At 47.6% G+C, this 17,774-nt stretch overlaps 1 protein-coding gene across 1 annotated transcript in view; it reads left to right on the forward strand.

Moving 5' to 3' along the window:
* Positions 1–17,774, forward strand: part of nrxn3a (neurexin 3a) — a 167,520-nt gene that overhangs the window by 42,754 nt on the left and 106,992 nt on the right. Inside the window, exons 4-6 of the mRNA XM_056589824.1 lie at positions 9,056–9,357; positions 13,059–13,220; positions 13,858–13,978. Of these exons, the coding sequence (XP_056445799.1) occupies positions 9,056–9,357; positions 13,059–13,220; positions 13,858–13,978 (585 nt within the window). The remainder of the gene's footprint in view (positions 1–9,055; positions 9,358–13,058; positions 13,221–13,857; positions 13,979–17,774) is intronic.

Genomic DNA, 17,774 nt, shown 5'->3' on the forward strand with positions numbered 1-17,774 from the left:
TTACTGGATCGATCCGCATCGACGCCATTGGACACAATGCTGCAACTGACTGCAGTGTTCAGACTGTAGTGTTCCACAGACTGTAGTGTTCTACAGACTGTAGTGTTCAGACTGTAGTGTTCTACAGACTGTAGTGTTCAGACTGTAGTGTTCAGACTGTAGTGTTCTACAGACTGTGGTGTTCAGACTGTAGTGTTCAGACTGTAATGTTCTACAGACTGTAGTGTTCTACAGACTGTAGTGTTCCACAGACTGTAGTGTTCAGACTGTAGTGTTCAGACTGTAGTGTTCAGACTGTAGTGTTCTACAGACTGTAGTGTTCCACAAACTGTAGTGTTCAGACTGTAGTGTTCAGACTGTAGTGTTCAGACTGTAGTGTTCCACAGACTGTAGTGTTCAGACTGTAGTGTTCAGACTGTAGTGTTCTACAGACTGTAGTGTTCTACAGACTGTAGTGTTCCACAGACTGTAGTGTTTTACAGACTGTAGTGTTCAGACTGTAGTGTTCAGACTGTAGTGTTCTACAGACTGTAGTGTTCAGACTGTAGTGTTCAGACTGTAGTGTTCAGACTGTAGTGTTCAGACTGTAGTGTTCTACAGACTGTAGTGTTCCACAGACTGTAGTGTTCTACAGACTGTAGTGTTCAGACTGTAGTGTTCTACAGACTGTAGTGTTCCACAGACTGTAGTGTTCTACAAACTGTAGTGTTCACAGACTGTAGTGTTCCACAGACTGTAGTGTTCTACAGACTGTAGTGTTCAGACTGTAGTGTTCTACAGACGGTAGTGTTCTCCAGACTGTAGTGTTCTACAGACTGTAGTGTTCTTCAGACTGTAGTGTTCCACAGACTGTAGTGTTCTACAGACTGTAGTGTTCAGACTGTAGTGTTCTACAGACTGTAGTGTTCTCCAGACTGTAGTGTTCTACAGACTGTAGTGTTCTTCAGACTGTAGTGTTCTTCAGACTGTAGTGTTCAGACTGTAGTGTTCTACAGACTGTAGTGTTCCACAGACTAGTGTTCCACAGACTGTAGTGTTCAGACTGTAGTGTTCTACAGACTGTAGTGTTTCGCATTTCTTCACTTCGTGGCAACTTAAATACAATTTTAGATTGTATTTATCTATCTTTCCCATTATAAGAGGTGGATAAAAAGGTTTTACACATATGTGTTGTTTATGTGTGTTTACATTTTTTTGTTAAGGACTGCAGTCGACCTACAAGGATCATTGTTTGAGTATTGCCTCCATATATCCAGGAATGTTTGTGCATAGAGAGATCTTGTCTGTCGTGACATTAGCCATGCTACATTTAGCATGGCTAAATCTCTCCCTCTCGCTCGTTCTCTCGCTCTCTCTCACTCTCTCTCTCTCTCTCTCTCTCTCTCTCCCTCCCTCTCTCTCCCCCCCTCTCTCTCTCTCTCTCTCTCTCTCTCTCTCTCTCTCTCTCTCTCCCTCCCTCTCTCTTCCCCCCCCTCTCTCTCTCTCTCTCTCTCTCTCTCTCTCTCTCTCTCTCTCTCTCTCTCTCTCCCTCCCTCTCTCTTCCTCTCTCTCTCTCTCTCTCTCTCTCTCTCTCTCTCTCTCTCTCTCTCTCTCTCTCTCTCCCTCCCTCTCTCTTCCCCCCCCCTCTCTGTCTCTCTGTCTCTCTCTCTCTCTCTCTCTCTCTCTCTCTCTCTCTCTCTCTCTCTCCCTCTCCCTCTCCCTCTCTCTCCCCCTCTCTCTCTCTCTCTCTCTCTCTCTCTCTCTCCCCCTCTCTCTCTCTCTCTCTCTCTCTCTCTCTCTCTCTCTCTCTCTCTCTGCCTTGCTTCATGCCTCTATAGTTGTCGCCACCTTTCCTTGTGGCATAAACCTGTAATTGAAAAGATGAGCAGATTTTAATGAAATGCGGTTAATGCCGGGAGATCAAACAGAAGACGGCAAATTCCAATAAGCTGCCCATGAAATTGCCTGCGCTGGATCGGCGCTTAGCGGAGGATTCCCACACATGCCTTCTGCAGCCTTCCCACAAAATGAATATTTAACTTGGAGGGGGGAGGCAGCGAGAGAGGGGTGAGGCAGAGAGAGGGGTGAGGATGAGAGAGAGGGGGTGAGGGAGTTAGAGGGGGTTGAGACAGAGAGAGAGAGGGGTGAGGTAGAGAGAGAGAGGGGTGAGGTAGAGAGAGATGGGGGAGACAATGAGAGAGCGAGACAGAGAAAAAGGAGCTTGCAGGAGAACTTTGGAGAAGTGTTACTTTGAATGAAATAAAAAAAACTCACGTCTTCCTGTTCATTCCTCCGCTCCATTTTGTCCCTCCTCTCCCTCTCGCTGTGCCGTGGTGCGTTGATCTTCTCTCTCAGCTCCGTTCACATCCGGGCGTCGGAAAAAGAGAAAAAACAAGGGAGCGCCATTTTGTGCCTTTCGGGCTCCAATCACACCTCTCACTCCAGCCCCTTTCTGTGTGTGTGTGTGTGTGTGTTCGTGTGTGTGTGTGCGTGTGCATGTGTGTGTGCGCGTGTGTGTGTGCGCGTGTGTGTGTGCGTGCGTGCGTGCGTGCGTGCGTGCGTGCGTGCGTGCGTGCGTGCGTGCGTGCGTGCGTGCGTGCGTGCGTGCGTGCGTTTGTGCGTGCGTGCGTGCGTGCGTGTGTGTGTGTGTGGTGGAAGGGGGTGTAGAGAGGGAGGCTGGGGGGGCACTCCTGTTCGGATACGCTTGCCTGCCAGTGCGCCGTTACATTACAGGATGCAAATTAGAAACTGGCGTCTCTCCCCCTCTCTCTCCCCCTCTCTCTCCCCTCTCTCCCCCTCTCTGCCTCTTTCTCATTGATATTTAACAGAGAGAAAAAATACTGCTTCGCTCAATCTCATTTTCTCTTCCTATCTCTCTGTCGATACATACACACAAACACACGCGCGCGCACACACACACACACACACACACACACACACACACACACACACACACACACACACACACACACACATCTCTCCGTTTCTCTCTCCCTCTCTCAGCATGTGAGCAAATACTTTCCCCAGATTATGGAATAGGAATAGCGCCACGTGATTAACAATATGGGAGATAGGCACAACTGCTGCCTTTGTGAGGGGTTGGATCTGGTAGGCTGACACTCGAACGTCTGGGAGGGTATTGGCTCACACTTTTCTTATTCTCTCTCTCTCTCTCTCTCTCTCTCTCTCTCTCTCTCTCTCTGTGATATGTTTCTTCTGATTCCCACTTCCTCCCCGACTGAAGCGGGGGTAAGTCTTGAGGTGGTTACTACTTATACAGTCGCAGCCTACGAGGTACGAGCTACGTCACCATGTGGCTTCTTCTGAACCTATGACAGAGCAGGACAGATAGAGCTGAAACCCAGGACAAGGTTCTCATTGGCTGTCAGCAGGGTCACTCACTGAGATGCAGGTGTAGTTCCGCCAGTCATGGCTGACCTACACCTGCTGTCACACTGTGCGTCTGTTCCTCTCGATAGAACGACCTTTGAACCCTGATTGGTGATGCACTCATTTCAATCCTATAATATAAGATAATGAGGTAGTTGACAGGATAGGGTTGAGTTCATCAAACTCTCTCTCTCTCTCTCTCTCTCTCTCTCTCTCTCTCTCTCTCTCTCTCCCTGTCTCTCTCTCTCCCTCCCTCCCTGTCTCTCTCTCCCTGTCTCTCTATAAATAAGGGAGACAGATGGTGTGTTCCCCCGCTCTGAACCTGGGCCAGGTGACCATGTGGGTGGGATTGTGCCTCGTGTACGTGGGCGGGACTATATGGACTATACAGTCTCAGAGGGAGGATGCCGCAGTCCACTTAAATCACATATCCCCTCAGATTGATCCACATGCCAATAGCTGACGGATGGTTACGTCATTTCAAACAAATGACGCTCAAATAATAGCTCTTAGCTTCCCTACATCACCTCTGAAAAAAATTTAAAGGAGCATGATGTTTCTGCGGGTGTGACTGACGGACCCAGCTCTACAGTGCTGCAGTCAGGCTGCATTCACTCAGGCTACTTCTGTTACTAGCTGTCTCCAGGCTGGCAGAGCTAAACTAGCAGAGATTACTTCTGTTACTAGCTGTCTCCAGGCTGGCAGAGCTAAACTAGCAGAGATTACTTCTGTTACTAGCTGTCTCCAGGCTGGCAGAGCTAAACTAGCAGAGATTACTTCTGTTACTAGCTGTCTCCAGGCTGGCAGAGCTAAACTAGCAGAGATTACTTCTGTTACTAGCTGTCTCCAGGCTGGCAGAGCTAAACTAGCAGAGATTACTTCTGTTACTAGCTGTCTCCAGGCTGGCAGAGCTAAACTAGCAGAGATTACTTCTGTTACTAGCTGTCTCCAGGCTGGCAGAGCTAAACTAGCAGAGATTGGGGAGAAAGGTTGGGGAGGTAGGAGTCAATGATGGTGTGTTGTACCATATCATCATCATCCTGTTACAGTGTTAATAGCCACTAACAATAAAACACAATTAATCGGCAAATTCAATTAGAACAACAATGTGTGATTATTTTGATGATTACAACACAGATCGATGTGTTTCACCACAACACACACACCGGAGCAGAACACGCTCCACACAATGATGAGAAGCCACATATACACAATGCAGTGTGGGGAAGGGGTGTGTCTGTGTGTGTGTGTGTGTGTGTGTCGATGGTCACAAGTTGACCTTCAGACCACTGTGCTATAACAGCATGCTTTAGGTGACTCGCAAAGGTCACGACCCTCAGAGCCCAACTTTTCCCTCTTCCAGTCCCAGACATGAATTCATCAAACAATCAAAACAAAGTGTAAATCCAAACAATGAAGCTGCACATCATAAATCATCATGCCACTCAATTATGTCCGGAGCATTGAATTATTCATCTGCCGTTGAGATGTGAACTGTTACCATTAGCCTGTTGCAAACTATTAATGATTCATACAATACAATCTATATTATTCATTTATCAGTGCTTTTACACTCATTCATCAGAGCAAAATGCTGAACTGTCACATCATAGTTTTTTTAGATTTGATTAAACTTTGGGATATTTGGGTTTGGTGAGGTAAACTTTTTCAAGAGTGAATACATACCAGATTGGTTTTTTGATTTTGCTGTGATCCAAAATTCTTCAACCATGATAATTCAAATGTATCTGGTTGTCTTGAGTCAAACCGTTACGGCACTCTCCTTGACTTTTGTGTTTCAGTGCTAGACATGCTTTAAAGACACAAGGACGTTTTAAATGTGTCTTACACATATGATTCACTTCGTCAAGTAAATCTTCATTGAATAGGCACTCTATTCATTACCAATCCATAGATAATCAAAGCTACTTTAACTTCATATGAGAACAGCCTTTTTATGTTTTTTTATTTTTTGTGTTGACAAACATGGACTTTATTTCTTTAAATCTTGAAATATACTGGCTAGTGACTTTGTGAACGATCCTATCGAAATCTAACCGTTTACAATATGTTCGTTTGGAATAACGTCGTATTAAGGAAATAAGACATAAGCTAAATGTCATTCCATGATGTGTGCAACCTTGAGATGGCGGGAAGCTCCTAGTGTCCTATTGTGTTTCCATTCCTCGTTGTATACACCGAAGGATCTGAGCGCTTGTATCGAGCCTCAACCAGCTCATAGTTTATGGCGTTCTGAGCCGTTTGAATAGCGCCCATCGCAGCCTTCCCCACATAAGGGAGAGATTTAGTGAGGCCATATCTTATATTTTCTACCTCCTCTTTCTTTGTGACACTTTTATGGATGACCCCTAGCGCGACTCATTCAGGGGTCGTCCATCACGTTGAAGCCCGGAATTGAACGGCTTACGGACGCCATTAAAACCATTATGAGCCGATAACAATCTCTTCACCCGTCCTCTCTTTGGTCATAAAGAACTTTCACTCATTTTCCACTCATTACAATTCCATATTTCGAGGAAATTGGAAAGGGCCATGATTGCTTTGCCCAAACGATAGCAATCAAGAGCTGAACTTTTCTGTGGCCTATTTTGGTTGGAATATCGCCCTCTTAACAAAGCTGTAACAAAAACCATGTCAGCATGATTTGATGGTTTCCTCACAACAATAGAAAATAAAAGAAACACACAACGAGAATCTGGTCATGGTGGGCCTCAGAAGATGGACCGCCTCTTGAGACTCCTGTTAGGGGACGGCAAGACCGATGTTAGGGGACGGCATGCTGCTGACCATCTGATGCTTTCTGTCACGCACACTTGTGTGTGCTCCTTAAATGGGACAAACAGGGGGAGGGGGGGGGGGCATTTCCTCAAGTGCAAAAAGAGCGTGATTCCCTTTTGTTGGCCCCCAAGGGCCCTCGCATTAACAGTGGACTGAGATAGGTCTGGTTTGGCCTTGATTGCAGATATCAAGAGAAAGGAGAATTAACACACGTCAGTGTAAGAGAGGAAAACAGACACAAGCTGTAGTTTGACTTTGACCTAACTTTAGTAATCTATTATAGAAAGTGTTAGGTAAGGATCTGGGTGTAGAATGCGTCTGTGTATTCTCTGCTGCATCGTAGCGTGCCCTGATGTCGGGGTCAGTCTTTGACCGATGCCCGGAGGAGCTCTCCTCATTGGGCTGGTCACTGGGCAGTTGATGTGGACGAGTTGTGGATCTTCCATTGTGCCGAGGTCCCTCCCAAGCCTGCAGTCACAGCTAGGTATCAGCTCCTTAGGCTGAAGACGCATGGTACCTTTTTATCAACCATGCCAAACATGAACTTTGTTAGCAATGTGTACCTGCTTTCATACATTATTATACGTTGCTTGTTTCCCTACCAACCACAACATACAAACTACAGCTTGAAGGCCCTTGATTCAAACTACAGCCATGCTAATGAATCATTGATCCCAAGCTTGGTGATTGGAGGCGTGGTTGAGGGAGTCAAAGCTATCTGCAGTGTCAGGTTGAGGTGCCGACATCAACAGATCAGATATGGGGGCTCCTCTCTGACGGGCGGCAGCGGGGGTCAGGGTCTGGTTCTGGAGATAGCAGCTGATTGGATCTCATGTCTGGAGCTCTAAACAATCCTTCCACCTTTTGGCCACCACAAAAAAATAAATATTGCATCTACTGTATAACATGCAGTACATACTGGTCATACCAACAGCAAATAAATTATATAGACCTCATTTTAGTACAGCGATTTGTCAACGTGTGTGTGTGTGTGTGTGTGTGTGTGTGTGTGTGTGTGTGTGTGTGTGTGTGTGTGTGTGTGTGTGTGTGTGTGTGTGTGTGTGTGTGTGTGTGTGTGTGTTTGTCTCATGTCAAGGATATTTGTGTATTTATGTTGTACGGTTGACCTGGCTTGGCCATTGTGAAGCGGATCATTTTGGCTACAGATCACATTTGAAACAATGGTGCAATATGATGATAACATAAAATGAAACAGAATAATTAGAATCATAAAAAATGCCAAATGAAGTCACTTGAAGTTGTGCCTTTCCTTTCTGTGCTTTGTCCTCTGTGTTTGAACTGATCGTGTTTCCCCTCACCCATCAGCAGGGCAAACCCAGCTGGTTTCATCTGTTTCTAAGCCCCACCCACTCAGAGTCTCTCCCTGAGTAGCCATCATTTGCATATATGTATTTTTTCAAATGCGCTAACAGTAACCATATGACACACATAAGACATTAGCAAATGAAATATACATCCTATTAACAACAATCAAACAAGAGCTCCTTAGACGCAGTAACATTCAAAGACACTCTTCAGACACCTCTTAAGTCTGTTGGACGGCTCTCACTCAGGGCTTATGAAACGGCTAGATGTCGCGTGGGAAGAGCTTCTCTTATAAGAACAGAATGCATGAGGGGTATCGACACATGAGAGGCTGCCATTTTGTTTTGAATTGCCTTTTTCTCTCCTCTTTTTGTTTTGTTCAGCATGCAGAGCACACAACTGCTCCCCATGGCTGGAGCAGCGTAGCGTTAGCTGGAGCAGCGTAGCGTTAGCTGCAGCGTTAGCATTAGCAGCACAGTAGCATAAGCAGTAGTATCCTATCCTTTCACAGATAAGCTTCATAGGTACGAAAGACTCTATTTCCTTACATGGTATCTATTTCCTCTACCTTTATTTATCTATCTTTGTCTCCGGTCCTCTTGTCGCTACTTCATCATGCTCCATCCTTCCGGAAGCTTTTCGAGGCTTCAGCTTCATGTTCCTGTCTGTCTGTCCTCGCCTTCCTTCAGCGTTGTGGCGTACGGCTCCGGCTCTCTGACAGGATACCGGCAGTATGACTGCCCCGATTAGGCCTTTGGATGGCGTCGGCTGATTATTATCAGCACTCCCAATGTGCTGCTGCTGCATCTGGGGGCTGGCCCTCCCCCTGGGAGAGGAGTCCTCCTGTTGGTCAGACATGTTTCTATTGAGGGAAGGACCGTCAGTGTATGAAGGAATGGACAGGGAGGCCTTTGATGATCCTGATACATACATTAATACCATTATCATATGCCTGGCATTGTGGTTTTCTTTGCCTATTTTAAAATGCAATGTACACATGGTTACTCAAACCTGTGAACATAAAATACATAAAAAAACTATAATTATGAATACGTTTTATTAATATTTATTTATGCAATTTATTACCTCTTGGTAACACTTGAGATTACCGTGTCCTTGTTGCGCTGTTATTAAACATGTATCCGCATGTAACCAACGGTAACAGCATACGTACGATGTGGTACCGTTATGATCTGCGTTGGGACCCGCCTGCTCCTCAGCTCGACCACGCGTTATGATCTGCGGTGAGACCCGCGTGTTCCTCACCTCGACCACACCGTTATGATCTGCGGTGAGACCCGCGTGTTCCTCAGCTCGACCACGCGTTATGATCTGCGGTGAGACCCGCGTGTTCCTCAGCTCGACCACGCGCGTTACGAGGTGTGCGTCTCGTTGTCCTATCCATACTGAGTACGTGTGACAGGACACAAAAGGACACAAACCTAAGTGCGACCGTACCTTGTCCTCCGCTTTGACCTTTAGTAACGGTGACCCTTGTTGTCTGTGTCTCCCCCCTCCCCCCTCCCCCCTCCTCCCCCCCCCCCTCCCCCTGACCTGACAGCGAGGGAGGAGAACGTGGCCACGTTCCGCGGCTCTGAGTACTTCTGCTACGACCTGTCCCAGAACCCCATCCAGAGCAGCAGCGACGAGATCACGCTGTCCTTCAAGACCTGGCAGCGCAACGGCCTCATCCTCCACACCGGCAAGTCGGCGGACTACGTGAACCTGGCGCTGAAGGACGGCGCCGTGTCCCTGGTCATCAACCTGGGCTCCGGCGCCTTCGAGGCCATCGTCGAGCCCGTCAACGGCAAGTTCAACGACAACGCCTGGCACGACGTCAAGGTCACCCGCAACCTCCGACAGGTGAGCCCCCGCCGGCCGACAGGTGAGCCCCCCCGACCGGCCCCTCCCCCTGGCCAGGAGGGGGGGGGGGGCTTAGTGTCTGTAAGGGACGGTTTGGGATTTAAAGATCGTAAAAAAAGATGAAAACAAATTCCCATTTGGGAGCTTTGTACAAGTTGTCACTCTCTTTAGTCTCCTATATTGTTATTTTAGTCTTTCTTTAGTGTTTTATGTTTCTGTTTTAACTCCCATGTATCTTAATTGTTTCCAGTGTCGGCCCTCTGCCGTTCTATCTGCCAGGTATCTCTGAGCTCAGTCGATTCATGGCAGCAAGAAGATAATTCCTTTCTTCGTGACCTGACTCTGTTTCTAATGCTTTATGACACTTGTGCACACGGTAATCTAACAAAGGCTGTTGTTATTTGCTTTTTTTCTGATTGGTTCATATGACAGTTGATATCACTTCACTTTAGTTTCTAATGTCATGTGACATCACCTGGCATCCATTTGAGCCAATCAGCACGAGGAATGGCAGGGCCTGTGCTCCACCTGATGCTGTGGTTTAATGGAGAGAACATGAGCTTTACCAGAGCGCTACGACCCACTGAAGACTGGGGTCATGGAGGAAGCTTTTATTTTAGACGTTTGTAATCATTTATAATTATACATTTCAGCTGACATCGGGCTCCTATGCTATTATTTTGTCTTTGCTCGGTATTTCACAATGTTTATGTCTTCTGTTATTGCTTTTTGTTTTGTACAAAGATATATTTCACTCACTATAGTAACAGCTTTTATGTTTTCATTCATTAATCTCAATTATTTTGGGGACCCATTGCTCATTGTTTTACATTTGTCTCTTCCTTTCTATTTTTTTTTTAACAAAGCAATCAGGCATGGGATTCGCTATGGTAAACAAACTCCATTGTCTGGTAGATATAATTCATTTTGTTATACCTTCGGTTTGCTGTGTTTGCTTGTTCTCCACCTCTTCCTTCACCACATCATTCACCTCCTTCACCCTTTGGTCGGTCGTTCACCACCTCCTCCACCCTTTGTTCGGTCGTTCACCACCTCCTCCACCCTTTGTTCGGTCGTACACCACCTCCTCCACCCTTTGGTCGGTCGTTCACCACCTCCTCCACCCTTTGGTCGGTCGTACACCACCTCCTCCACCCTTAGTTCGGTCGTACACCACCTCCTCCACCCTTTGGTCGGTCGTTCACCACCTCCTTCACCCTTTGTTCGGTCGTACACCACCTCCTCCACCCTATCAACTCCTTCATGGGTTCCTCCTGCGTCTGTTCTCCATCACTACACCACCTCCTCCACCCTATCAACTCCTTCATGGGTTCCTCCTGCGTCTGTTCTCCATCACTACAGCTCTCGCTCGCATCTTGAGGCTCCCGGCTTCATTGTTCTCCTTTCTTCTGGTTCATCCAGAGCGTTATGCTTCTACCGGTGTCTGGAAAGTCTTTTATTCTCTAGAGGTATCTCTTCTCTTCTGGTTGTGTTTGTTTGGTGGTTTGTTTACCGCCACGAGGAATACTCGTGAGCCTTTTTTATCATGGCCTGAAGCCGTGACTTGAACCCTTCCCCACCTTTCAATTTCCAACCTTCCACGTCTTTCTTCTCCAAAACACAAACAACAAGGACATGGGATCAGCAAAGGCATCACACTCACTCAGTTTGGGCAAAATGGCAACGCAGACATTTCTACCACTCCAGTGCTGTCATGGCAACAACTGGATACCTGATCCAAATTACAGCATTCAAATTGGAAGTTAATTATCACTGGACATAAAACTAGGGCTGGCCAAAAAATATAATTTCAAGCTTTGGATAATTGGTAGGTTTTCCCAACGAATATTAAAATATTTGAAAAAAATATATAGACATTGACAGATTGTTGTTTTTTGTAGCGTTTCCTTTCTGAATCGGACCCGCGAGGACCACCGCTGTCGATTCCCGTCTTTCCTTTTAATGCCTACGGTGTATTTTAATTTGGAAAAAAGCAAACCTATAATATGTGCACGTGAATAGCTTTCAGATTCACCCATTGGTCAGAGTAACTAAGCTACTCTATGGTGCTTCATGGTGCCTTAAGGTTTCAGAAGACACACGTCTAAAGGGAACTCTACCATGGAAAACCAAAAAGATGCTAGATCATTTAATAAATATTAGATTATTAGTTTAATGTCTCTGTCGTTCTTACCAACTCTCCCCCTTGACGGCAGGTGTCGAGGTGCTACCGAAATATTTTAATAATGTTATAATATAATATCCCGAAATTAAGCAAACTAAGATAATTAGGTCTTCCCATGTTGGGCAGCTTTGGTGAAGGCTACCGTACCTCAACTCAAGCGTTGCCATGAAGCGTTCTTGGACTGAGAGATGGCTTACGCCCATAGATGCATACATTATTTTGCCCTGGGATAATTGGACGGTATTAACCTAACCTTCTAACTGTGGTTTCATTTCATGGTATAAAAATGAAGCAGTCAAATCCTGAATTTAGATTTGATACTGAACCTAAAGAACACATCAGCATCTGAGCGTGGCACGGCTGAGGTAGGATCACTGGGGCCCCCCCACAAACAGCATCCGGCTGAGGTAGGATCACTGGGGCCCCCCCACAAACAGCATCCGGCTGAGGTAGGATCACTGGGGCCCCCCCACAAACAGCATCCGGCTGAGGTAGGATCACTGGGGCCCCCCCACAAACAGCATCCGGCTGAGGTAGGATCACTGGGGCCCCCCCACAAACAGCGGCCCACCCCGCTGCTCCAGGCGTCAGCCAGACACAAACCTACATCAACCCTCTCTGTTTGTGGTGTGTGTGTGTGTGTGTGTGTGTGTGTGTGTGTGTGTGTGTGTGTGTGTGTGTGTGTGTGTGTGTGTGTGTGTGTGTGTGTGTGTGTGTGTGTGTGTGTCCCTAACCCTGATTGAATGATTGATTGATTAAATGGACAAAAAGTTAATTTGCATTAATCAAAATAAACAATTAAGGTTCAATATTTACACATATATGAACATATGAATCCCTCATTTCCATAGCAACCATTCCAGTCATCATATTCTCCTCATTGTTGTCGTGATGCTGTGGGACCCGACCAATCGAAGGAACTCGATCGGAATCCAACGACTTTATTAGGAGGAGGAAAAACTAACCAACCGACCGACCGACCGACCGACCGACCGACCGACCGACCGACCGACCGACCGACCGACCGACCGACCGACCGACCGACCGACCGACCGACCGACCGACCGACCGACCGACCGACCGACCGACCGACCGACCGACCGACCGACCGACCGACCGACCGACCGACCGACCGACCGACCGACCGACCGACCGACCGACCGACCGACCGACCGACCGACCGACCGACCGACCGACCGACCGACCGACCGACCGACCGACCGACCGACCGACCGACCGACCGACCGACCGACCGACCGACCGACCGACCGACCGACCGACCGACCGACCGACCGACCGACCGACCGACCGACCGACCGACCGACCGACCGACCGACCGACCGACCGACTCTAAGGTCATGGGGTCATTGGCAGACTCTAAGGTCATGGGGTCATTGGCCTACTCTAAGGTCATGGGGTCATTGGCCGACTCTAAGGTCATGGGGTCATTGGCCGACTCTGCGGTCATTGGCCGACTCTGGGGTCATGGGGTCATGGACTCTTCCCCTGTTGCCAGGTGACAATCTCGGTGGACGGGATCCTGACCACGACGGGCTACACCCAGGAGGACTACACCATGCTGGGCTCCGACGACTTCTTCTACGTGGGGGGCAGCCCCAGCACCGCTGACCTGCCGGGGTCCCCCGTCAGCAACAACTTCATGGGCTGTCTGAAGGAGGTACTGTGTTAACCCTAACCCTAACCGCTGATACGCTTAGGTTAACCCTAACCCTAACCTGTTGACCCGGTTAGGTTTACCCTAACCCTAACCTGGTGACCCGCTTAGGTTAACCCTAACCCTAACCCTAACCTGGTGACCCGCTTAGGTTAACCCTAACCCTAACCTGTTGACCCGGTTAGGTTAACCCTAACCCTAACCCTAACCTGGTGACCCGCTTAGGTTAACCCTAACCTGGTGACCCGCTTAGGTTAACCCTAACCCTAACCTGGTGACCCGCTTAGGTTAACCCTAACCCTAACCCTAACCGGTGACCCGCTTAGGTTAACCCTAACCCGTTGACCCGGTTAGGTTAACCCTGCAGGTACTTAAGCCTCAGGCTAACCATGCCCAATCTTTACTTACTTTTTGGTTACATGTTCTTTGGAAAGCTTTAATTCACACTATGGACCCAACAGCCTGGTTTTACTACGGGCAGATGCGTAAAGTTGCTATGATGAAGAAGAATCAGAGCTTGAGGGACCAACATTGCCCGAAACTTCAATTCAATCTGGACTAAATTCTACAATAGGGATATATTCCCCTTGGGTGTCTTAGTTACTGTCTGATATGAATGCTCCTCCCTCTATTGATACAGAGGGAGTACAGGCATAAGGCTCTGGGCCTCACCCTGACGGTGGAGATGCCGGTCGGCCAGGCCTGGCCCGCGCCGGTCTCTTATCAGAGATTGATGGCGTCTCTGGTGTTTATTTGGCAGCGTATTTTTCTGGGTCTTAGATTCATGTCTCATGAGGGAGTTGTGAGTGATTGTTTGATTAGAGCAATTGTGTCATCATCTTCTGCAATTGCGATGTGGTCGGCCTTACGACCCACTGGGAGTTTAGTCTCTGACATGACGGGAGGGAAGAGGAACTGAAGATTTGTTGAGAGTAACGGCAAAACATTGATGAACTATTCTTGGATTTGTTTGATATTTTTCTTGTTATTTTTTCACTTTAACATTGATATACTTGCACATACATGCATTAACTCACATCCATATAGAGTCACCTGTGCAAATACACACCCAGGCGCAGTCACAGGAACACACACACACACAAGTTATATGGATGCACACACCCACACAATGTTCCCTCAAGCTGGTGATGTCATTTCTTGGTGCTTGGCTTATGGCTGGCACTGCAGTGTAGCAGCAGGGATCTGGCTGTTACTGTCTCACACACACACACACACACACACACACACACACACACACACACACACACACACACACACACACACACACACACACACACACACACACACACACACACGTACACATGTGTGTGCTTGGGAGTGTGTATTTGCTCACACATACACACGCACATACGCACAAATGCCTCCAAGCAAGCATGAACGCATCATGCACATGCACAAACACACACACACAAACACACACATACACACACACACAAACAGACATTGTCACACGCACATGAACTGAACCGTTGAGGAAGATTAGAGATAGATTCAACATATGGAGGGTTCCAATTCTGTGATGCACAAATTAGCATGCACACATAGGCACACGCACGCACACAGACACGCATGCACGCACACGCACGCACACGCACATAAACATGAATTTGCTGGTGTCACATGGATCTCAGCCAGAGAGGAGGAAGAGGTACAGACGCCATTTTAATCCCCCTTTGGCCTACTTCCTGTTTAGGACCACGCGCCACTGGCACGATACAACACACACACACACCCACACCCACACCCACACACACACACACAAGCATATGTATTCATGTGTGTATACATCCGAGTCATACATAGGCTGCTGGCAACATACACAAAAAGCATGTGAATGTGTGCAGTGGCCGAAGGTGTTCAATACGTCGAGACGTGGAGGTCCTGGGGGACCGTGAGGGGGGCTGATGGCATGAGGCTGAGCTCCGGGCCGGGGTGCTGGGCCTCACTGGGCCCGGGTCACAGAGCTCTGATTGGTGGAGGCTACGCAGGCCTCCACCAGCGCCGCCCCCCCTGCCCTGGGGAGAGCAGAGGGCGGGGACTCACGGCTTTCCTATCGGGGTTTCGTTTGTTTTTCATTGATTGAGATTGAGCTAACATGAGCGCCTAAGGCTGCCTTTGCAATGCATTGATTCCCTTGTTCTTTTGGTCAGGAGGTGAGACTATAGTGTGAACACCATTGCCATCCATTGTGCGGTTGTAACTTGTACCTGCGTGTACCTTACTTACCAAAAAACGATCTGAGGAAATGACAGATGCTTAGCTCATCTCCCTCACTATCTATGTTGGAAAGTGAAAACATGTAATGTTTACACACATCTTATATAAAGGGCATGTATGTCAGTAATGAATCACTAACCGTCTCTGCTTGAGACTAAATGGTTTTAAGAGGCCCTTCTAGGCCGCTGGTGTCTGTCCTCGTCCAGATTTGATAAAAGGAACCATTGGTAATGAGCCCAGCCCTGATACAACTCTTAATGTCAGCGGCCTTCCTACGGAGATGAACTTTGTCTTTGTGGACTTTGAGTCGTTCTCTGCCTGAAGCCGAGCTCCCCGTGGAGACAGAAGAACCCTAGCCTGCCGCTGCCTCTTTCTCTACTTTCTGATGATTGCCTTGCATCACAACATAACACAGTGGATAGCACACAATGCATGCCCAGCTACACACAAACACACACACACACACACACAGGTTAAAACACACACACACACACACACACACACACACACACACACACACACACACACACACACACACACACACACACACACACATACACACACACACACACACACACACACACACACACACACACACACAACCACTCACACACGCACGCATGTACACACACACACACACACACACACACACACACACACACACACACTCATACACACACACCCACACACCCACACACACACACCCACACACACAACCCCACACACACACACACACACACACACACACACACACACACACACACACACACACACACACACACACACACACACACACACACACACACACACACACACACATGCACACACCCACACACACCCTCTCCTTTCTCTCTGCCATTATAGCTAATTTGCCTGCTGCCAATGCTCTTGTCCCTGCCATCCAGTGCGCAGCATTATAGATAAACGTTTTGTTGCCATGGCGCCGGCTATGGTCACCCCAGTCGCTGGCCCGGCCTGTGATTATGCCTTACATAAGCCATCAATTATGAAGAGCCTACATCTCAGGGCCTACAAAGGACATAATGGCCTGCATAGTACAAAATTGGCATAATTATCATAGTCATTAAGTGCCCATCCCCAACCCTGTCCGCTTCCCCAAAGATATTTAAAGTCACACCTGCCCGTCGCACACACCGTGCTCAGACGAGGACGGGTTGACCTGGGTCGGAGAGCTTTGACAAATTCACGCAGGGCAGGTTTGGTTAAAATCACATACAATATAGTGTTACAATTTTTTACTTGAAGGGATACAATTCTTGGTGTCAACATAAAAATTGTCACGAATTGCAACCAAACAACGCACTGGAAGTAATTTCCAGAGCATGGGAGAGGCAGAAATTCAGTGGGCAGAACGTTGATATTTTAAGCTCCAAAGCACCCCTTCAGAAGGAATATTATATTATGAAACATCTATTGAGACACAAGGCCAAAATGTTCAGAAACACATAGTGAGATGAGCTGATAATCACATTTAATACAGGCTCACACAAACATCCTATTTACTTCAATCTAAGAATGACCTCTTTTATTAGGAGTTGAGTATTTATAGGATTTTACTGCCAATGTCTGAGTACTGCCCTTGACGCCTGAGGGAAGTCTGACCCCCTGTGGTCAATACTGGTCACTGCAACACCCAGACAATATATACAAACATAGATACAAACAGGGAATACACTAATATGCAAATACCATTTCATTTTGTTTTAATATTTGTAAACACAAAGGTGTGTGTGTGTGTGTGTGTGTGTGTGTGTGTGTGTGTGTGTGTGTGTGTGTGTGTGTGTGTGTGTGTGTGTGTGTGTGTGTGTGTGTGTGTGTGTGTCTGTGAGGGGTTAAGTGTCTGGCCTGCGCTCTGCAGTGGCCTGGCAACCAATCCTTCTTGGAGAGACACAGTGGTCACACACACACACACACACACACACACACACACACACACACACACACACACACACACACACACACACACACACACACACACACACACACACACACACACACACACACACACACACACCAGAGAGCAGTGGGCAGTAGAGATTTATGGGTGAAGAAGCGGACAGCCAGAGATGATTAATGTGTGCCGCCAAGTTCCTACGCAAACACAAACACACGCACACGCATACACACGCACACGCACACACAGACACACACACACACACACACACAGACACACACACAGACACACTCACACACACACCAAGCAACACACGCACACACACACACGCACAATAGACATGTTCTTGCAGGCATCTATACGGCGACCAGACAATATTTACTCTTTTAGCAATGTGCACGCAC

This window comes from Gadus chalcogrammus, chromosome 5 (genome assembly GCF_026213295.1).
Source record: "Gadus chalcogrammus isolate NIFS_2021 chromosome 5, NIFS_Gcha_1.0, whole genome shotgun sequence".
Lineage (NCBI taxonomy): Eukaryota > Metazoa > Chordata > Actinopteri > Gadiformes > Gadidae > Gadus > Gadus chalcogrammus.